Source organism: Rhinatrema bivittatum, chromosome 4 (genome assembly GCF_901001135.1).
Source record: "Rhinatrema bivittatum chromosome 4, aRhiBiv1.1, whole genome shotgun sequence".
NCBI lineage: Eukaryota > Metazoa > Chordata > Amphibia > Gymnophiona > Rhinatrematidae > Rhinatrema > Rhinatrema bivittatum.
Window position 1 is genome coordinate 414,747,985 of NC_042618.1, and position 23,777 is coordinate 414,771,761.

Here is a 23,777-nt window from a genome sequence, read left to right on the forward strand (position 1 = left end):
TACATTATTTGTGTGTTAGAAGTATATGCCGTGCTCTAAAAGGGGACTGTTATGGTTATGAGCTTATTGTCCATGTCTGACTACAGAAAGCTGTTTGCGTAGTCACATAGGATGTGGTGAAGAGCTGAGCTGAATTTGGGTCTGCAGGTTTGCAGTACTATGCTGCAGTGCAAACTTAGTTTTTCAGATAAATGTATAAAACCAAGCATAGTTCAATCATTTTTTTAATAGTAGAAAAGTAAAAGAAGCATCAGGCTCCACTATTTACCATGTTACGAAAGCTGTCAATCCAAATTTAGATTATAAACCCTCTGGGGATAGAGAAATACCTATGGTTTGTGAATGTAATCCACTTTGAAGTGATTAACCAGTCACGAAAAGGCGGAATATAAATTAAAAACAAAAACCGCTGGTTTAGTATAAGTGGATAGAACTTTCTCTCCCAGCAGCAGAGTGAAACCTATACTTAGAACAACCAATCTTGTATATTAAGACCTGCTGATAGATATATCAAATAATTGCTTATGTTTTAACTGGTTGAAAGAATGGTGAAAAACACTTAGAAATTCATGGTTAAGACCACCACTGCTGAACAGATGAGATGATTGCTGTGTTAAATTCCTCATTAACCTGGGGCAATCAGGAGAGAAGAGGTGGACATTTCCTACACAATACTTTCTATGTGATGAGTGGCTTCACTTTCTTTTGATTGACAGCCCTGACACCACCTTCTTTGCTGTCTGAAGGGTTTTATGAGAATAGGAGAATGTTTATACTTTGCACTATCTTACAGTACTTTGTTCTTTTTATTGATTTTTGTTTGTATTTTATGGATTTTTTTTTAACCCTCATCTAGCTCTTCATCTTCCGGTTCTCCATTTAGCATTCTCTTATGTATATTAGTGCACAGTTTGTTAGATATATTCTAATAAAGGTTATTTTTGGCAACACAAATATATTTTCCTATACTTTATTAAATATCTTTGCTATTAATTAGTGCATTTCTAAATACCATCACCATACCACGGCAATGAGTTGCTGTAGCCTGGATAGTTGCAAACAAAGAGACCTCATACAAATGTGGCTGGGTTATCTGTGCCCAGAACGCCACTCTGGTTGTACGGTGATAGCTTTGCGAAGTGCACCGTCATCAAAGATCAAATCATTGGTCTCTTTGTTGTGGGATGAAAGTAAAGACAACTTGTGTCAATTACTTAGCAAAAAGTTAGGCAGTTAACATTTTACTTATCGTAGCATGGTAGCGGGGAGTGCAGTAAGGATACAGTTGTTGGCAATAGCCCGACACGGCTCGTGTTTCTTGCACCAGCTTCCTCAGGGGCCTCACAATGCCACTGGATTCCAAGCACTGCCGCTCTGCTCTGCTACTAGGCTGCAGCTATCGTTCGGGCAGCTATCGTTCGGGTATCCTTACTGCACTCCCCGCTACCATGCTACGATAAGTAAAATGTTAACTGCCTAACTTTTTGCTAAGTAATTGACACAAGTTGTCTTTACTTTCATCCCACAACAAAGAGACCAATGATTTGATCTTTGATGACGGTGCACTTCGCAAAGCTATCACCGTACAACCAGAGTGGCGTTCTGGGCACAGATAACCCAGCCACATTTGTATGAGGTCTCTTTGTTTGCAACTATCCAGGCTACAGCAACTCATTGCCGTGGTATGGTGATGGTATTTAGAAATTTGTCTATTTAAGATTCCATCTCTCTGACAGTTTTTTGGTATCTTTAGTATTAATTAGTGCATGACATGCCTGGCTTTCTGTATTTTCCAACGAATAATATATGTGTCTTATGTTGCAGGTTGTGGACTGTTGAAGACTGAGGATGACTGTGCCATGTGAGACATCTCTTTTCTTATTTTGCTAGACTTCCTGTGTTAGGTGGCTCTTTATAATTTTTGATTTTTAAAGGCATCTTTCCCTAGGAGGAATAGAGTGGAGACTGAGACTTCAGAAAATAAATTTGCAGTATTTTTGTGAAAGAAATATGCCTCCTTGATATGTTAATAGTGCTTATAAGGCTATGAAGACAGGCAAAATATGCAAAAGAGATGACATTTTTACATTTAAAGATTTTTTCATATAAACATTTTTATTTATTTTCAAATTCATGTATTCTGCCTATAGTGAAATTTTTCTTACTAAGCAGATTACAGCAAAAATAATACTTAACAAAACACAGTACATTATAAAACCTAAATAAAATAAAATCAATAGCTGTGATCTTTTGCCCTTCACATCAATACCATTACCTTGATAGCCTAAACAAAAGTCTTGTGAAAGTAAAAAGCATTAAGTTTTGGGTGTGGTTTTTTTTTTGTTTATAAACATCCACTTCTCAACAATCTTCAGGGAGTGAATTCCACAGTGTTGGCCTTTTGATAGAAAAGGCATGTTTACAAGTTCTTGTAGTAAAGCTTCCTTAATAGAAGGAATCACTAAAAGCTGTTTGTGCCGAACACAATATGCTTCCAGGTACATATTTTAAGGTACAAGTACAAAAGAAGCAGGTTTTTTTCAGGTGGATGGAATATTATAGAACAAAAGGTCCTAATATGAGACTCCAAGGGGAATAGACTTGAGCAGCACCAGAAAATATTTCATGAAGAGGGTAGTGGATGCATGGATCAGCCTTCTAGTGGAAATGGTGGAGGCAAAATCAGTAAGAGAATTTGACAGCCTGGGTGAGTATAGAGGACCTTCAACCATGAAGAAGTAAAGGAAAACCTAAATCAAGCAGGGTCTATGGTATTGCAACAGGAAATAATTTGTGCAGACTAGGAGAGCCCTGTGGTCCTGTCATATTCTATCTTTCAGTGTGAGCCTTCTATAATTTATTTATTTCATATACAGTCATTCCAAAAAAAAAAAATCAACAGTTTATAAAAGTAACATTCATACTATAAATCAGCACACCAGGGATTAATATAAATCTACTGAGTTGTTCTAATATATGTTAACTAAAAGTCTACGACATTAGGCTAGTAGTATTGGAATTATCTAACAATTTTCGCTTGATAGTCATTACTTTGTCTTAAGATACTTAAATTCTCTTGTTAATTTATTACTCATTCTTTTATTTATTTATTTATCATTTGAGGGCTTTTATATACCGATTGCTGTTTACACATCGTATCGGTTTACAAGGAACAGTGCGCTTATAAATAGCATTATAAATATTATCTTTTGTCCTTCTTGTTATTGTAGTTCTCTGCATTCTGATGTTTTTAAGTTAGGTTATATGCATTTTTGAATAGCTCTGTTTTCAGCTCACTTTTAAATCTTTCTTTCTGGTATCAAACATAACGTCTCAGGTAGAGAATTCCAAAGCTTTGGGCCCACTATGGAAAACACACAATCTCTTGCATCAGATGTGTACTCCGTATTGTTGGCAAGGTCAGTAGTCCTTTATTTTGAGATCTTAGTGTTTGATGGGGTGTGTATGGTTGTTGTGTCATGCCTATCAGACCAGCGTTACTGGATGATTTTGAATATTAACGTTAATACTTTATAATAGATTTGGAATTGTACTGGCAGCCAGAGCAGTTATATCAGCAAATCTCCTTGTTCATAATAAAAGTCTTGCTGAGGCATTTTGTAGTAACTGTAATGGTTTTAAGAAGGATGCTGTGAGACTGAGCAATAGAGAGTTACAGTAGTCTGAGAAAATTAGTTTGTAAAACAGTACGAAAGCCCTCAACAGTTAGTAAAGGCTTCAACCGATGTAATATGTGTAGCTTGGTGTAGCCTGCATTAATTATTTTATTTTTGTGCATTTTCATAGAAAGGTTTTCATCTGTCTGGATACGTAAGTCCCATACTTGATCTAAGGGAGTAATGTGAAAATTACCCAGGTCTAGATGCGGAAGTTTTAACTATAGAAGGATTTCTATTCACCAAATGATTTCAGGGTTGTTTTTTTTAATTTATTTTTTTTTAATAGAGTTTGTTACTTTAAGTTGAGAGAGTTCTTGCTGTATTGCTTTCATATAGGTTGAGAGTGTCGATGCCATATTTTCAAATTATTTGGAGAATGGGATGTTTGTCATCAGCGTACAAGAAAAAGGTAATTCCTAACTTAGTCAGTAATTTACACAGAGGAAGCATATAAATATTGAATAGGGTTGTTGAGAGTGCTGAATCTTGAGGGACACCTGTATCAATATGGAAGGTATCAAATTTGTGATTGCCCAATTTGACTTGGAATGTCCTATTGAAAAGAAAGGAAGAGATCTATTTGAGAAAACTACCATCAATCCCAATGTTGCTCAGCTGATGGCATAACAGGGTATGGTCCACAGTGTCGAAGGCAGCTGTTAAATCATTTAGTACAAGAAAATGATTCATCAGCATCAAACCCACGTAGAATAGAGTCCATTAATGAGATGGGTAAAGTCTCAGTTGAGCAATGTTTCCTACATCCAAATTGGTTTGGGTAGAGAATATTTTGGTCTTCCAAATGGTTTACAAATTGAGATAACTCTGCTTTTTCAAGTAATTTTGAGAAAAAAGACAAATTGGATATTGGAAGCTAGTTGTCCCAATCGTCAATTCTACCAGTTTTATTTTTTAGGATTGGTTACATCACAGCTTGTTTTGCCCCATAGGGAACAAATCCTTTTGAGAGAGAATGATTAATTAAGGTTGCTATTGTCAGAGTGATAACGATGTGTACTTCTTTCAGGGAGCTAGCTGGAATTGGGTCTGGTGGGTGAATAGCAGGATTAATTTTAGTAATGATTTGACTAATTTCGAGATTAGTTACTCTGTCAAATATGGTCCATTTAGCCAGACCATGTGTTTCTTCAGCTGCTTTTGTTGGCAAGCAGGTGGGAAATTGTGTTTTCAACCTATTGATTTTATTAAAAAAAGAAGTGGCATATTCATTGCAAGTGTCCTTTGAGAAGTTATAGTTTCCCGATATGGAGGATGACGGGTCCTTTATTAGGTATTTAGCAACATCAAAGAGCAATTTAGAGTTAAATTTTACCCCATGAATCTGTTTAGCAGTAATCTTTTTTTGCTTTATTAATTAGTGCACGGTATTTTGTTAGGAGAAATCTATATTTTTCTAGGGTTTCAGAAAACTGGCATTTCCACCATTGTTTCTCAAATTTTCTAAGGGTCTGTTTTGTGCCTCTTAAACCATCATTGTACCATGGCTTCTTTTATTTAAAGGTATACCTTTTTTAATAGTTTTCATCTGGATTGGACTTAGGTTTTTAGCTATGTCATTGACAATCTGGTCCCAGGACTCAAATGCTGAGGAGGCATTAGCTTGATTTAAATCCAGTAGCATATGTTGATTGATTCTGCAAGTACATCCATTTCTATCATTTTTCTGAAGGTAAAAGTTTGATTATTTATATTTTTATGAGTTGAGTTGAGGAAGGTTATTTCTGCTTTTATTAGTTGGTGATCTGACCAGGGCAATATAATGAGGGAGGTATTGATTAGATAGTTATTGTTATTGGAAAATATTAGGTCTAGAGTATGTCCTGCTTTTTGAGTAGCTTTAGAAACAAATTGTGACCATCCCAATGCTTCCATTCGGGCCGATGCAGTAAAGTGCACGGGAGAGCCGGCGCTCTGAAGCAAGCGACTGCTCTCCTGATGCGCGCCCAGGCCACTCTCCTGGGCGCGCGATTCACTATGCAAATGAGGACCCGTGCTAATAAGGAGGCGCTAGGGACATTAGCGCTTCCCTAGCGCCACCTCATTAGCAGAGGGTTTGACTGTCAGCGGGTTTGACAGCCGATGCTTAATTCTTCTGGCATCGGTTGTCGAACCTGCTGACAGCCACAGGTTCGGAAAACGGACGCCGGCAAAATTGAGCATCCGTTTTCCAACCCGCGGGCAGATTATTTATTTTTTTTATTTTTTAAAGGTTTTTTTTATTTTTTTTTATTTTGGGGGCCTCCAACTTAATATCGCTATGATATTAAGTCAGAGGGTGTAGAGAAAAGCAGTTTTTTCTGCTTTTCTGTACACTTTCCTGGTGTTGGCCGAAATTAACTCCTGCCTTTGGCAGGAGTAAATTTCTGAGAGTAAAATGGGGCAGATTTTAAAACCTGCGCGCAGGCACAGATTTGTTCACGCAACCTGTCACGAACAAATCTATGCCCGATTTTATAACATGCGTGCGCAGCCGCACGCATGTTATAAAATCCAGGGTCGGCGCGTGCAAGGGAGTGCACAATTGTGCAACTTGCGTGCGCCGAGCCGCATAGACTGCCTCCGTTCCCTCCAAGGCCACTCCGAAATCGGCCTCGGAGGGAACTTTCCTTTCGCATCTTCCCCTACCTAACCCGCCCCCCAGCCCTACCTAGAACCCCCTCGTACCTTTGTTGAAGAAGTTACACCTGCCGGCCAACGGCCGGCCCGCGGTCACGGGCACAGCGGCAAATGGCCGCTGTGCCTGGAGGCTCAGGCCACACCCCGCCCCCGGACCACCCACGCCCCGCCCCTTTTTGCAAGCCCCGGGACATACGCACGTCCCGGGGCTTGCGCGCACCACCAAGCCTATGCAAATAGGCTCGGTGCGCACAGGGTTTTTTTTTTAAGGGTTACACACGTAACCCTTTTAAAATCTGCCCCAATGTGCAGCTTGGCTGCACATTTTACTTTCTGGATCGTGCGGGACTAACTAATAGGCTCATCAACATGCATTTGCATGTTGTGGGCGCTATTAGTTTCGGGGGGGGGGGGGGGTTGGCCGCACGTTATTGTATAAGGGGTAAAAATAGCCCGTAGAAAACACGCAGCCAAACGGGGGCTAATGGTGCGCTCGGTCGAGCGCACCATACTGCATCGGCCCGATTGTCTCTAAAAACATTTCACAGGCTGTAGTTCTAGGTGTTCTATCTTACATGTCGGTTAAAGTCTCCTACAATTATGGTTGTCTGGTGATGGAAACACCTTAGCGAATAATTCAATTAAAGGTGAGCAGTCTTTTTGTAGTATTCCTGGGGGACAATAGACCATTCCTATGTTTTGTAGAGGTGGTTTTAGAATTGCCACCTCATAGGGAGGATTAATCTCTACTTTGTAAGGTTCTAGCTTAAGTTTGTTTTTTTTTTAACTAATTAACGCCCATCTTTTCGTTTAGGTCTAGGAAAATGAAATACATCATATTTTGGATGTGAAATTTGGTTTAAGAGCACAAAAAATAGGATTTAAATCCTCTAACAGGTCATTTATCAGAGGGAATTTTTTTTAAAAAGAGACTGAACATTTAATAAGAGTAAAATAAACATAAAGCAGGAAGAGATAACAGAAGAGTTTTTACTTATCATGGGGACTACTAACTTTGCAATCCTTCTTTGCTTCTTTCTTGGGATACTCTGTAGCTCTCCATATATGCCCCATCCTTGAATAGATTCGATGAAGTGTTTCTGATCCATGACTGTAGCAGGATTACCAGGGCGCAATTGAAAAAAGCACTTCAGGCCCACACAAAGGGGCAAGTTCCTTTGTTGTGCTTCTTCGTGCATAAGCCTAACAGTGCAAGCGCCTCCGGCATCACCACCATGATGATGATCCTTCAGCGGTGGGCAGGCGCAGGCTTGAGGGTGCTGGTGTCTCCCTCCTCTGTCAGGGGGGGGGGGGGGGGGGGGGGAGAGAGAGCGTCCATCGTTATCTGCACTGCCAGGCCGTCAGTTCGCCCTGCCAGAGGAGAAAGCTGGTGTCAGGGGCCAGGCAGGATCAGCACTGGCCGTACTGTCTGGTGTCGCCACCACATTGAAGATCCTTCGGTTGCATAGCATTTGTTTTAACTTCCGTCTGCTTGTTTATTTCTGTTTGAGATTTTTCCCTAGGAAAGGCAAAAGGCAGATTACAAAGTATGAATTGCTGTACCTATGTCTGAGGCGGGTAGGAGGGTACATAATATGCTGTCAATTTTTGTCAATTTTTAATCCTTACCAAGCTCTGCTTGGATTTACAAAGTTGCAAATTTGAATGAGTTGTGTCCCTTCTGCTTTTCACTTGCCTATGAATTTCAACAGATTTTGTAGGTGTTCAGAGCTTTGAAGAACAAAACAACTTATTGAATAAAGTCCTAACATTTGTAATATTTTTATAGTAAGATCTGTGAAAATGTATGAAACTTTCTGAATTTGGAGCATTCTGAGAAGTTAATCACAAAAGTTATTATTAAATAGTAAATTCTTGGTACATATATATGTACAACTGTCAGGGCCGGTGCAAGGATATTAGGTGCCCTAGGCAAACCTTACAGCCTGGCACCGTGCTCCCCCCTCCCCATTGGCTTCCATACCGACAGTTTAAATTTATGCATTTATAACAATAGATTTTACTTGATAAAGGACACTGTAAGATTAAAAAAATATATATATACACACACACACCCACACACACACAGTGGCTTGCAAAAGTATTTGACTCCCTAAAAAGTCAGCAGATTTGTGTGGATTTCAAATGACACGTACATAGATTGTTCCAGACAGTCTGTGTATTGCAAACCAGTATGCTCTTAAAGTAAATTTTCAAAGTCACAATTCATTATTTCTCTGCATTTTTTGTAAAATAAAAACTGAAAAATGCTGCTTGCATAAGTATTCAACCCCTTCAGAGTTCTTGGTAGAACCACCTTTTGATGTAATATCAGCTCTGTCTATTGGGATAGGTTTTTTACCAGTTTTGCACACTGTTTGGGAGTAATTTTGCCCATTCTTCCTGGCAGATTTGCTCCAGGTTGTTCAGGTTGGTTAGATTACACTTATGGACTGAAATTTTCAAATAGCACCACAGATTCTCGATTGGATTGAGATCTGGACTTTGACTTGGCCATTGTAGAACATTCAGCCACTCCTGTGGTGTTTGGGATCATTGTCCTGCTGAAAGGTGAACTTTCTCCCAAGTTAGTTTTTTTTAGCAGACTGAAGCAGGTTGTCTTGCAGTATTCTCCCTATATGTTGTACCATCCATCAATTTTAATAAGATGCCCAGTCCTTGCTGAGGAAATGCATCCCCGCATGATGCTTTCACCCCCATAATTTGCTTTTGGGATGGTGTTTGTTGAGGAATGGCCTCCATTTTTGTCTTATCTGACTACAACATCTTATCCCACATTTTAACTGAGTCACTCTGATGCTTTCTGGCAAACTCCAGACATGCTTTGATGTGGCTTTTCTTTAGTAATGGCTTCTTTCTAGACACCTTCTCATGCAGGCCAATTGTATGCAGAGCTCTTGCTATGGTTGTCTGGTGCATCTCCACTCCAGTCTCAGCTACTGAACTCTGTAGCTCCTTCAAAGTGATTGTTGACCTCTCTGTGGCTTCCCTCACAAGTTGTTTCCTTGCTCGGACGCTGAGCTTTGAGGGACAGCCTTGTCTAGCTAATGTCTTTGTGGTATGATGCAGCTTCCATTTCCTCACAATTGATTCAACAGTGCTGACAGGGATATCCAAGCATTTGGATATTATTTTTGTAGCCTTTTCCTATCTTGTACATATCTATTACTTTATCTTTAATTTCCTTAGAGTGCTCTTTGGTCTTTTCACAACTTTCCTTCAGATTCACATTCTGAACACTGGTACTGGAATTAGGGGGTGTCCTATCCAGAAAAGCTTACTTTTTTAATGATTCACAGGTAGAGTGCAATATCTTTCATCAGTGTAAACTTGGAGCTTCTGCAGCAGAGGGGTTGAATATAATGCAAGCAGCATTTTTCAGTTTTTCATTTTTACAAAAAATGCAGAGAGAGAATGAAATTTACTTTAAGAACATACTGTCTGGAACAATCTGTGTGTCATTTGTAATCCACACATCTGCTGATTTTTTAGGGGATCAAATATTTTTGCAAGCCATTGAATATATATACATTCTAAGGGCTGCACCCCTGCTTGCTTTGCTCGCCAACCCTGCCAGTGGGCTTGCTGTCCTATCTAGATTCCATTGGGTAGAAAATGCAAGTTGAGTAGGGCATGTGGCTTTTAATGAAAGGCAGGATGGGAAGATTGCTACAGAATTCTTCATCCCACACCTCGCCCCCCCTCCTTTTCCCCCTTGACTGAGTGTGCATGGATGTTATCGCAACCCCCAAAAAAGAGAAAGTTATAATTTGCATTGCATCATCAAAAAGCAAGTTATATGACTCCAGCAGCTGGATGTGTACATTGTCTGTGTCTTGTACTTGCTCTGTTGGGGGTGGAGTACCGGGGGTAGGTATCTGTGTATGTGAGAGAGTTCATTAAGGAAGGGTATATGTCAGAAGGCTTGCAAAAGGTGTGTGAAGGTGGGGGGTTGCAGGTGGGAGTGGGGTGCATGTATATGGTGGTGATGGGTTGACGTGGGAGTGTAATTGGGGTGTGGGCACTTTTCTCCCTTGCACTCTCCACTTTCTTTCCCTACTCTTCTGCTCCCACCTTTCTGGGAATGGTGTTTATGTGTTGTGATTGTGAGTAGTAGATGGGTAAGTGGTATTGGGAGGAGAGTGGAGTGTATGTGGGTGTTGGAGGGGAACCAACACCCATTTTCCACCCATCCTCCCTCTCCCCCACTACACTCCCTATTTCTCCCCTCCTCCCCCATGTTTATTTATTTTATTTTATTTAAAAACTCTTCTATACTGTCGTTGTTAGATAACCATCACAACGGTTTACAAAAAGGCACGTTAACAAAAAATATGAGTGGTATAGATTACAAATTAACCATGTGCCATCATAGAACGGTAACAATTTAGTGTCAAAAACTGTGTGTGTCAGTTAAGCTTATTTGTTCGGAACATATTATGCGGTTTTAATTTAACATTAAAATGCATTTTGTAGGTTAAAAGTAATAAATTCTAGTTTGGTGCATCCTTATCATTCAACCGTTTTTCTCCTTATCTTTATCTTTGTAAAAGGCTTGTTTAAATAGCCAGGTTTTCAGATTAGTTTTGAATATTTTCAAATTTCTCTGCAGCCTTATTTCGAGTGGCATGGTGTTCCATAGCACGGGGCCAGCCAGCGACAGTGCTCTTTCCCTTACTTGCATGAGGCATGCTGATTTGAAAGAGGGGACAGTTAGTAAAGCCTTATTAGCAGATCTCAGGTTTCTTTGCGTTACATGTACGCTCAGTGCAGTGTTGAGCCAGTCTGCTTTTTCATCATGGATTAGTTTATGAATTATACATAGTGTCTTATATTGTATTCTTTGTTCAATTGGAAGCCAGTGTAAATCGGCGAGTGTTCCTGTAATGTGGTCATTCTTTTTTTTGCCAGTCAAAATTCTAGCAGCTGAATTTTGTAATATTTGTAGTGGCCGAATAGTAGATTGTGGTAGTCCTAAAAGCAGGGAGTTACAATAATCTGTACTTGCGAAGATCATTGCCTGTAGAACTGTGCGAAAATTGTTTAGTGTTAGTAGAGGTTTTAGTCTTCTCAGGATCATTAATTTTGCGTATCCTTCTTTTATTTTCAGTGAGATGTGTTGTTTCAAGTTTAGCTCAGGGTCGATTATTACGCCTAGATTTTGTACTCTTAATGCTAACTCAACGGTTTGAATATTATTGATTGTGATTGTTGTATATGATGTATGTTTTTACGTTCAAAGTGCACGAATTCTGTTTTGTCAATGTTTATTACCAGTTCCATCTGATTTAAGAGCTGTTTGATTATTTCAAGATATATATTGGCAAGTTTCTTTGTTTCTTCAATGGTGTTTACAATAGGTAGCAGTAGCTGTATATCATCTGCGTATATGTAATGTATGATTCCGAGTCCTGCTAGTAGGTGACATACTGGAAGTAGATAAATGTTAAAGAGTGTTGCTGACAGGGCTGATCCCTGCAGGACACCGGTTTGTAGTTTGACTTTGTCTGAAAGTGTATTTTTAATTTGTACTTGAAAACATCTATTGTTTAAGTATGACTCAAACCAGTTTATTGTTTTGTTAGTGTGTCCACTTTCTTTCTACCTGTTGATTAGTATTTTGTGATTTACTGTGTCAAATGCTGCGGAGGGAGGGAGGAGGAGGAATAGCCTCAAATGCTGCGGAGGGAGGGAGGGAGGAGGAATAGCCTAGTGGTTAGAGCACTGGACTATGAACCAGGAGACCAAGGTTCAAGTCCCGCTGTCACTCCTTGTGACCTTGGGCAAGTCACTTTACCCTACATTGCCTCAGGTACAAAAAACTTAGATTGTAAGCCCTCTGGGGATAGAGAAATACCTACAGTACCTGAATGTAAACCGGTGTGATATCTCAATTGAGATGAATGTCGGTATATAAAAAAAATAATAAATAAATAAATAAAATAAATAGAATGTAATGTGTTCCTGTATCGAAACCTCTTAAGATAGTATCTGATAAGGCTAAGAGCAAGGTTTCAGTACTGTAGTGTTTACAAAAACCATGTTGTGCTGGGTAAAATATGTTGTTGCTTTCAATGTGGTTTGACAGTTGTTTTTGTACTGTTTTTTTCAATTAGCTTGGCTAATAGGGGTAAGTTGGAAACTGGTCTACAGTTGTTAAGATTTAGGGGGTTGAGGTTCTTTTTCTTATTGATTGGTTTGATTGTGGCACCTTTCAAGGTATCAGGCATTACTCCTTCATCTAGTGAGAGGTTGATGATCTTTGTTAGTGTGTGTGTTTTGTGGGAAGGTGAGACTGAGGGTGTGTGTGATGCAGTCTCCACAGACTCCCCCCTCCCCACTGTGTGTGTGGAGCAGTGAAAGCATGGTTTATATGTGTTTGTTATGAGACAGGCATGAATCAGGTATGTGTTTGTCGGAAGGAGTGAGCTGGATTCACTCTTCCCCTCATATTCTCTACTTCTTCCCTCCACCTCTCTCCTCCCAGGTATGTGTGTTATGGGGTTGGTGTGACTGGTGTTTGTCCGGAATGACTGGGCATGTAAGGTGTGCATGTCGGGGAGTGGCTGGGCATGTTGAGTGTGCATGTCGGAGTGGCTGGGCATGTAAGGAGAGTTGGGCAGTGGGGATGCGTATGTGGGGGGGTGGGATGGGGTGCATGCTTGGGTGTGGATGTGTGTAGGGGTGCATGCATGGGGTGGAGTGAGGTGCAGTGCTTGTGTGTGTCTATAGCTGTAGGGAGAGTAGGAGGTATGTATATGGGGGAGAGTAGGGGTGGAGGTGTTGTGGGGGGAACGTGCACACTTCCACTTCCTCTCCCTCTCCCCTCTTCCTCCCCTCTCCACCTTCCCCCACACCTCTCCACTCCTCTCCTCTCCTCCCCCTCTCCTTCCCTCCCCCCTTGCAGCCTCTTGAGCCTTGCCAGCTATCGATCTTCAAAGTAATAAACCATACTCTGTGCAGGAAATGTGTGTGCTCAACATTTTTCCTCTACTTTGTTTGATATTGCCTGGCACCTTTCCCAGAGTTGGTGGTCATACTGTATATGTAAATGAAGAATTGAACAACAGCCAATACAAATGGAATGAAAGTTCGGACAGATTTGCAACCTCATTCTATTGATGTACTCATGTTGTATATAAATAGGGTATCTTATGGGTTTTTTTCCCTTAGACTTTTAAATGAGTATTAATATTTTATTTATTAATGAGAACTGATCAGTGTTTGTTGTTGTGATCATTGTGTGTGTATGTGTATATATAATGTATATATGTATGTATATAATGTGTATTTGTTGATTTTATCCTTTGTATTATATGTTTTGATTTGTATACCACTTTGGTTAGAAAAATGGTATATCAAAATAAATTCAAACCTTCAAGTCTATTACTATTAGCCTGTTAGAGGGAGATGCTATGTATATGGTCATCTAAAGTGAAAGAATCTGAACTTGGCAGATTCAGTGGTCCAATTTGATCTTTTTCTGTCACCATTTATTATATTACTTTGTATAAAGGCCATTGATTGAGATGTAGAAGTCTTCACCTATTGCTCATGTGATGTGTGCTTGCTTAAAGGAAGTCTACAGCTTCTCCTTAGTGATGTGCCTTGATCTGTGTAGAAGAAACTGCAATAACTCAGTGGATTACAGGACTGAATCCAAATCTGAAGTCCCTCACTACTGCTTTCATTTGAAAGATTAAATGTGGTCACTGGGTGAAAAGATGGTTCTAAAACTGATAACCAGATTACATTACATTTTGAATTGAATTACTCCTGCATCTTTTAAAGCACTAAGAGAAAATAGATTCCTCTTATTCTCTACTCCTCCAGGAGGTCATGTCTTAAATGTGGGATTTTTTACATGGTTCTGTTACGTGTTGGATACATGGAGTGCGGCCTGTTGTAATTAACCTGCCCTTTCTGTTTGAAGGCTGGGCGGGTCCTTTGTTCGAGATCATACTTCCTGTAGAAGTGTGCAGCAGTATTAACACTTCCTCCCAGGGGAACTTAATTTAGCACTTAACTCACTTGCCAAAGGTATAAACAGAGCTCTGTCATTTGGTAACTGCTTCTAAATAGTTTTACTATTTATATACTGTTAATACATGGTGGTTGATTAATCAAAGACTAGAGTCAAAGGATACAGTATGCCCGCAAAGTCAATAAAAAAATATATACAAATCTTACCATAAACCAAGAGATCCTGACCCTCTAGAGCTGCAGCCTCATTTAAAGAGATCTGTTCTGGAGTTAAAAGTTAGAGATAGACAATACCCACAGCCAATGGTAAGTAAGGGTATTTGTGTTCCGAACATAGGACCGCCCCTCCCCCTTTCTTTTCCTTCCCTTTGATTCCAATTTAATTAGAACATCTGTTAGTTTTTTCTGTATTTATATTCATTTATATTCTGCTTTTCAGGCACTTCAAAACAGATTACATTCAGGTACTATAAGTATTTCTCTGTCCCTAGAAGGCTTACAATCTAAGTTTATAGCTGAAGCAAAGGAGGATAGTCTTATCAATTCATCCTCTAGGGAAATTGCTGAAATACAGGCCAGTGCTGACGAAGTTGCTTGATCCCGGTCTATCACATGACCTTGGAAGATAAGGATCTCCCTGTCACTATCCCTAATGGCTCCATTTTGTCTTTGTCTCTCCTCCTCTACACATATCCAGTGCCGGCGCGTCCATTAGGCAAACTTCGGCGGTTGCCTAGGGCGCCGAAGAGCAGCCACGTGGTGCCGTTAGCAGGGCCTGCGGCACCACATGGCTGCTCTTCAGTGCTTCCTACGGCTCAGCGCCCTGAGAAGCACACAGTTGGCGCCGAAACAGGTAGGGGGGGGCGTGACCGGGGGTGGCAGCGGAAGGGTTGCCTATGGTGCCCAGTACCCTTGCACTGGCCCTGCACATATCCAAAAAGAATGCTAAATGTCATTTCTTTCTCTGTCGAGAACAAAAACACTCATCTACTCCAATTTAAATAGGCACAAGACTAAATGCAGCGTGAATATTCAATTGGTTGAAGGACAGACATAACACCGGAGCGGTTTTTTAGTGCAATACTTTTCTCCAAGAACGGTCATATGTAATCATAGGGCCAAGGGTCTTTTTTAGAAATGCTTATTCAAAGTTTGTGCAAAATCTGTGAGATATCAAAGAAACAAAGTTCTCCAAATCATCAAAAACATGTAGTAGAAAATTCTTTCTTTTGCTCAAAATTAAAGTTCCACTGGCAACTCTTATCTCTCCTCGTGAACTACACTTATCAGGCAAGTCACTCCTATGCCCTTTTCTATCACCAACTCTGTGCTTTACACCTGGTGCATCATGCTCCCTTCCTTGCCTTATTCAAATCCAGTTTAAAAACACACCTTTTTGAAGCTGCCTTTAAATTTTAACCACTGATTATCCTGCTTACAGTCATTTCTTAATAAATAAAATTCCTAAAATTTCTTATGCCCGGTTTGTTTGATTAGATCGTAAGCTCTACTGAGAAGGGACTGTCTCTTACAAGTTTTTGTACAGCGCTGTGTCCCTCGTATAGCGTTATAAAAGTGATTAGTGGTAGGTTTTTAAGCCCCAGAGAATAATAGGTTTTATATTTTTGGATTACTATGCATTTATATTGCTGATGCACGGCAACTATAATCAACAGAAAAGTTCACAGCTTTCTCCTTAAATCTGTTATTCTTCTTTCTTCTGCTTTTGATTAAAATGTTTCTTTGGCATCTCCTCATTTCACCCTAGGACTTCATGGTCTGGCAGCAGTTTGAATCGGATATGGATTGCTTCATATATGACTGTAAATTCTTGACTGGGCTCAGTTCCCCCAAAGTTTCTAGTGCATACAAAAACATCTCTCTAGTCCCAGAGGCAGACACTGTTCCAGCTGTTTGTGTAATATTGCAGTATTCTTTGAAGCAGGAAAAAGGGCAGGCAGCTGCCTGGAGTTCTTTCGAGGGTTGCAGCTGTTTTGGTAAGAGAGAAATTGGTGCAATTTTTCACACTTGGTGGAGCTGGGTTTTGCAAAGCAACTTTTTCTCCCTTTCAGACCACTTCTCAGTAAACAGATTACCAGCAGACTGCAGTATTGAAAGGGAAATAAGATGTGTTTTCTGAGCAAATCAGAGATAAGTGGAAATACCTCCCATTCTTATCTTATCATGTTTTCAGAGTGGAATTACAGAGCCCTCCATGAACTTTGCAGTGTGTACTATGTCAAGAAAATTGCTCCTGCATTGTATGTTCTTTAATTCCTTGTTTGTTTCTCCCTGCCTAATGTATTTTTGGACAGTTCAATACATTATTAATATTAATGAATGAGTTTCTAGCAGAAGAAGAGAGACAAATTGCAACTAAAATTTTGCTTTTTTTTGCAAATGAAGAAATGCCACATGTAAAGAGTTGTTGAATATTTAATTCTGTTTTGTACAGTTAGTAAATGTTTCTTGACTTTCCAGTATCCTGTTTATCTCGATTTAAACCATTGGTATCAAACATTATTCTTCAAGGGCCACAATAGGTTTTCATTGTACCCACAATGATTTTGAGTTTACATAGATAAAGGAAATACTTTCCAAATATAAATACTTAATTTGTTACACAATGGAGAAATGTATTACATCATCTTTACCTTATGGAAAGGAAGACTGGTAAATCTGCTACTCCAAAGAAAATAACTTTTCTCGATATCTGGGACAATAATCTCCAGTTCCTGTCCTATTGTGCCAGAAGCTTGGTATTGAATGGATACTAATTCTATTGTGGTGGTTATAGAGTTGGTTATCCAAACAGTTTATTTGTGACACTTGAAACTATAATAAGAGGTGCTACCCTTAGACTTACTGGCAGAGGTTTTCGGGAGTGGAAATGCTTTATATCTACAACTGTTGACAATTTGTTTTACGTGTTTTGATGTTGGCACAATGCATGGAAGAGTCACCTTTTATTGTTTGCTATGTTTGATTTTCAGTATTGTCAGTAAAAAGATTTAAATCATAAATACTTGATTTGTGAAGTATGGGATTGTTTTAGGAAGAGAGATTCATGATTATAGATCTTAAGGCATTATTAGCATACACTAATTTAGGGCTTCCCAAGCCTGTCCTGAGGACTTGAGAGCCACTTGGGTTTTCAGGATATCCATGTGAGAAATTTGCATACACTTGGTTTCAAATGTATGCAAATTTCTCATGCATATTCATTTTGGGTATTCTGTAAACCTCAGAGCTGTGAGATCCCCAGGACAGGTTTGGGAAATCCTGCATTAGTTATTCAAGCACCAAACCAGAAGGAGCTTGCCTTGTAAACTGTGTTTTATTAGCTCTGCTCCAACTGTTTGGGTGGAATGCTGCAATGTTCTAAGAGGCTGATGCAATACCATGCGCCTAGCCTAGAGCACAACTTGGCGCGTGAAAATATGTACAAATATGAGCAGTCAAGCCCCTATGTAATAAACTGTGCTAAAACCCATGTTAATGTGGTGACGCACAAGTGATTCACGGGGCAAAAGACTTCCCCTTTCATAAAACAGTGAAGAAGTTAGTGGCCCGGGAGTGGGACTGAAAGTGAGTAGAGCAATGTCTAACCATTTCATGTTCCCTCTCATCGTGTGGCAGCTGCACTGGTGGATGCCGGTAAGCACGGGAAACGCTGCAAAGATTTCAGCCAACCCGCAAAATGTAACATAGCATCTGGAAAAAGTGAAGGTAAAGCAAAGTTGCTTACCTGTAACAGGTGTTCTCCCAGGACAGCAGGATGTAGTCCTCACATATGGATGATGTCACTGGACGGAGCCCTATCACGGAAAACTTTTCTGTCAAAATTTCTAGAAACTTTGACTGGCACTGGCACACTGAGTGCACTGAGCATACCCAGCATGCCATGATCCCTGTGTCCACAGGGGTCTCCCTTCAGTCTCGTTTGTAGCAAAACATACAAGCGAAAAATAAAATAATAAAACGTATGCGGACCCAACTCCGCGGGGTGGCGGGTGGGTTTTGTGAGGACTACATCCTGCTGTCCTGGGAGAACACCTGTTACAGGTAAGCAGCTTTGCTTTCTCCCAGGACAAGCAGGATGGTAGTCCTCACATATGGGAGATTAGCAAGCTACAGACTGACTCTCATTACAATAGGCCAATAGCAGACAACTCGTGCAGAGGCACAATAATTGGGGTGCTATTGGCAATGATGAGTCAGCCTGAAATCACAGCAAGTGGTTGTGGAAGGAGTTGGGGATTATACTGGAACAAGTTTGCCAAGACAGATTTGCCAAAGGCAGACTCTTGACGGACTTCCGTATATAAGCAGTAGAGGGCTGCGAATGTGTGAAGAGAGCTCCGTGTCGCAGCCTAGGAAATATAGGTAATTGGTACTGAACGATAGTATGCTACCGATGTTGCCCTGGCCCTTACAAAATGTGCCTGCACTCACCCATAAAGAGGAAGGCCTGCTGCGTTATAGCAGAATTCGATACAGTCTGCTAGTCAGTTGGAGAGAGTTTGTTTGCCCACTGGAACTCGCAGCTCGTCTTTGTCAAAGAAGGAAAGAGCTGGTTGGATTTGCTATGGAATACAGTGCGGTCTAGGTAGAATGCAAGTGCACGCATACAGTCCAAGGTGTGCAAAGTCCTCCCGCCTTGGTGAGAAGAGGGCCTTGAGAAAAAGTGGGCAGACTATTGACTGAGTAAGGTGGGAAGTTGTGTCCAGCTTAAGAAATTTAGGGTGAGTTCGTGGGACCACTCGGTCACGGAGGAACCTAGTGTCGGGTGAGTAATCAACAAGGGTTTGTAACTCACTGACCCTTTTATCAGAGGTGATGGCTATGAGGAAAAGAATTTTCCATGTTAGAATTTTAATGTTATAGGAATGCAAAGGCTCGAACGGGGAACGCATGAGCTTTGTAAGCACTACATTTAGGTCCCATTCCATAACCAGTGATCGTAGAGGAGGCTTAAGTTATAGAAACCCCATTATAAGCCGACTCATAAGGGGTTGAGCCGTTATCCGGGCATCCCCTACTCCCTGGTGGTACACTGAGATGGAAGTGAAGTGTACCTGTGCAGAGGATGTCTGGGGACCAGAATCCGAAAGGTATCCTAGATAGCATAATAGAGATGGAGTGGGGCAGAAAAAAGGGGTTCAATACCTTTTTGTGCCCACCAGTTGTAAAACTTGCCCATTTCGAATGGTAAGATTTACGTGAGGAAGGTTGTCGTGAAGCTACATGTACCTGAGAATATTAGTAAGTCCGTGTTATGAGACTGAGCTGTGGGTAGGCGAATCAGTTATTGCTGTGATAGGTTGAGAAGTATGGGGAAACATACTTGTCGAGGCCAGGATGTGGTTATGAGAATCATTGAAACCTGTCCTTCTGTAGCATCACGAGAGTTTTGTCTATGTGCGGTATCGGAAGAGACGCATATAGGAGGCCTTTGTTGCAGGAGCGAGCAAAGGCATCCATGGTAACGCATTTTGATGCATGTGTAGGGAGTAGAATCTGTCCACTCTGTGGTTTGATTCGGACGCAAGAGGTCAATGGTTGGTTGACCTCAGCACTAGAAGATTTTGCTCGCTGCACATGGATTCAGAGACCACTCATGAGGATGGAGACATCTATTGAGATGGTCGGCTAATACGTTCGTATGCCTGTTAGATAAGTGGCCCAGAGATGCATGGAGTGTGCAAGGGCCCAGGCCCAGAACTGCGCGGCTTCCTGGCAGAGCAGATAAGAGTCTGCGTGTCACCATTTGTTCGAGTACCCCATTGCCACATGTCTGTTTGTATACACAATTTTTGTGTGAGAGGCAGTGTTTGAAGGCATAAAGGACATAACGCATGGCTCAATGCTCCAGGAAGTTGATCTGAGACTTTCCATGGAGCAGAGTAGACGCATTTTGGGTTTGGAGGGTGTTGAGACGAGCTCCTTAACCCAAGATGGATGCGACCGTGGCCAAGATCATCTGAGGATTTGGTACTGGCTCAGTGATATGGATCAGGGACGAAAGCTGTTGAACTGCTTAGAGCCACTGAAATATGAAAATCCATTGAGTTCTCCTCATGACTAGTCTGGCCATAGGAGTGACGTGGATAGTGGAAACCATGTGGTCCAGCAATGAAAGAATTAATGGGCTGAGGCTATGTTGTATGCGTGCAGAGATGTGGAGAATTTGAGAGGATGTCTGCGCAGCTGTAGTGCCCAGAACTGCTTCATATGGGATTTATGATAGTTGATCAGAAATTCCATCTAAATTTAGAAGATTTATAATGAGTGTTAGAGAATTTAACTCCTTGCTTGGATTGATTATTAGGCAGTCGTCCAGGTAAGGAAAGGCATGAATGCTGTTGTTCTTTGTAGATAAGCGGCAGTCACTGCTAGGCAATTGGTGAAATACAAGTTGTCGAAGCTAGTTCAAACGGCAGAACTTGGTATTAATAATGTTGTTGACTCACTATGAAGCACAGAGAAAGACCAGAGGATAGAGGCAACCCACTTATTGTAGTAAGGGAAGCATGGTGCCCAGAGACACCATTCTGAACTTTTCTTTCTGAAGAAATTTGTTGAGACTTCTGAGGTGCAGGCTGGTGGAGATCACCTGCTTTCCATTGAAAGAAGGAAATAGCATGATTAAAATCCTCCGCCTTGTTGCGCCTGGGGAACAGCACCCTGAACCCTGGTCCTCAGTGGGATGGTCGCTCTGTTGTCTGGCAGGGTTGAAAAATCCCGAAGCCTGCCCGACTGGTGGAGCTGGTATAATCTGGATATCTGTTGGTCTCATGCGAGAGCGTGAGCCGGTAAACAGTCTTTCCAGCATCCCTCTCTGCTATTCAAGAAACGTAAAGAGCTGTTGCAGGTCTCGCGGTGCTCTTGCAATTGAGGCACTGTCTGCTGGATCTTTTGCATGGCAGATCAGCTGGTTTATCTTGGACTTCAGGCCGTAAATCAGAGGCTGGAAGCCAGGTTACTTTCGAGTACAGAGTTCTGTTACTGGCAACGGGAGGATGTCTGGAATCAATCCCGTGTTGCTGGCAGAGAGGTTCCCTTGGTGTTGTGTCAAACATAGCTAGTAAATAGCGATATGACACCCATATGGTTCTTGGAAGATATGATGACCTAGAACCTTCCGAGAACATCTGGCCTGTTTTAGTGACCAGGTCTTAATGGGATCTGTGCCGAAGCGGGATTAGCGTGTCCATCGCCCTTCATGATGGAGCTCAGAAGGACAAGTCGGCGGCGATGACTTAGCCTGTTGTTGGTAGGTGCCACCATGAGGCAGTGCCACAATGGTGCGAATATAGATGGCTTCGGTGTTAGTAGATTCCAGGAGGCATCGAGGACAGCCTGAGGGACGTAAATGTCCAGCTCCACCCTGTAAGCTGGTATGGGTAGTGCAGCTACAGGGGAGACAGGCTAGGCGTTACTGGCACTTCCACATTAATTTGTGGTGGCTCAGTATCTGGCACCGGTGTTGGTGGGGAACGCCTCGGGTGCAGAGGAGCACAGAGACTAGTGTACCTTGGCCAGCTTCGCAACTGGCTCAATGGACATTGATGTTGGTGCGGTATCAGTGCCTGCACAGAACGTGAAACCGCCGATGCTGGCAACGATATTTCCCTCGGAGCTCGACCTGGTCATTCTCCAGCACCGAGGAACTGCAACCAATGTCCAGAACGGCGTCAGCGATGGTTATTTACCGTGCCAGTAGCGATGTTTCCCTTGGCACTCAGCCCGGTCATTCTCCAGCACCGAGGAAGGATGTCATGGATGGCATCTGTGGCGGACGGTCACCATGCTGGTGACCATTCCCACGGTGCTCGGCCGGGTCATTCCCCAGCACCAAGGAAGATGCCCTCGCTATGTCGGATGGCATTGGTGACGGATTGTTACCATGCCTCTACTGCTCCTGGCTTTGTTTGTCACCCAAGGATTACACAGGGCTCTGGTTTAGAACACAAAATACAGAGCGTTTTGTTTAGTCGAGGGCATTGATTGAGATATAGATGCTTCTTTAGTATCGACAGTATCGATGGCGGCATCGAAGGCATCAATGCAAGCATCGATGGCATGGGTGGAACACCAATGGCATCGGCAGCATCGACGGAAGCACCAACGGAGTCGACAGGGGCATCGATGGCATCAGTGGAATCGACGAGGCATCGATGGCACGGATGAGGGCAGCGAGGGAATCGATGTGAGAATCGATGGCATCGACGGTGGCCCTGGCGGCAACAGTCGTGGACGTCCCTATCCCTCTAACCCTGATAAACTCGATGGAAGATCGCAGGACGGACACTCACGGGCATCGTGGGATGAACTGAGGGTGATAAACATAGGGAGAAAGAGGACTGCAATTCAGTTGGTAACCCGGGGGAACCTATAGTGAGGTGACAGGAACCGACCGAAAATGAGGGCATAGTATTCACCGAGCATCGATGAAATGTACGCGAAGGGAGACCCGTGAAGGGAAAAATTATTTGTGAAGTAAAACTTCAAGTGTTTTCATGAGGAAAAGTTGTGAGAAAAATCTCACAGAGCTCCTGAACGTGAGGCAAACTGCATCGCAGAAAAAAGACTAAAGGGAGACCCCTGTGGACACAGGGATCATGGCATGCTGGGCATGCTCAGTGCACTCAGTGTGTCAGAAAAGTTTTCCGTGGTAGGGCTCCTTCCAGTGACATCACCCATATGTGAGAACTACCATCCTGCTTGTCCTGGGAGAAACCATGATTACCCCAGAGCTGCACAGACATACAACCACACTAATGCCAGCAATGGAGTAAACCAGCCTCTAAACGCGTGCTTTAATTTAACTCCTGCCCTAACTCAGATGCTAAAAAGCCCTTGTACAAAAACCCGCACTATCTGATGCATGGCTCCCTGCATATCCTATGACTAGTTAATTGACTCCTTTGCATATCATTTGCATGCAATTGTGCAAAACCAGCTGCAGGTTTTTAAGAGAGGGCATGTGCATATTTTTCCTATGCTTACATGGATAAGACTAGCCCAGGAAAATGCACAAAGACCGCAAGTACACACAAAAACCCGTGGCAGCTTTAGTGCAGCTTATTATATCAGTTTCTTAGAGAAAAAAATGATCCCTTAGTACTCTTCTTTTTGTTTTGTTTTTCTGGTTGAGAAACTTAAATATGTAGTTTGTTCTAGTTAATAATTTCTCTCTCTTTTTTTTTTTTAATCCCCCTTCATGCTGAGCTATTGTCCAGAGCTGCCCTTGGGTGCTGGTTTCTAAGAAAGCCGGTATTAAAGGTCAGGAGCTCCCTGTGGGGTTACACGAACTCAGTGACACTGCTGTTTGTTTCTCAACAGGCTGGGTCCACAGTTGTGCTTTGCAGGCAGAGGGAACCATAAATCAGGGAATCTCAGACCCTAGGGCCAGTCAGGTGCAAAGAATTTTCAACAGGCTGATTTAAATTG

The 23,777-nt window shown here is 41.8% G+C and overlaps 1 protein-coding gene across 1 annotated transcript; it reads left to right on the top strand.

The window, feature by feature from the left end:
• Positions 1-1,739: 1,739 nt before the first annotated feature.
• Positions 1,740-20,409, top strand: LOC115089422. Its single transcript, XM_029597515.1, has 5 exons — positions 1,740-1,861; positions 3,338-3,419; positions 4,017-4,089; positions 7,373-7,594; positions 20,197-20,409. Exons 1-5 carry the CDS (start codon positions 1,849-1,851, stop codon positions 20,407-20,409), a joined length of 603 nt encoding a protein of 200 aa, XP_029453375.1. The 5' UTR covers positions 1,740-1,848.
• The last annotated feature ends 3,368 nt before the right edge of the window (positions 20,410-23,777 follow it).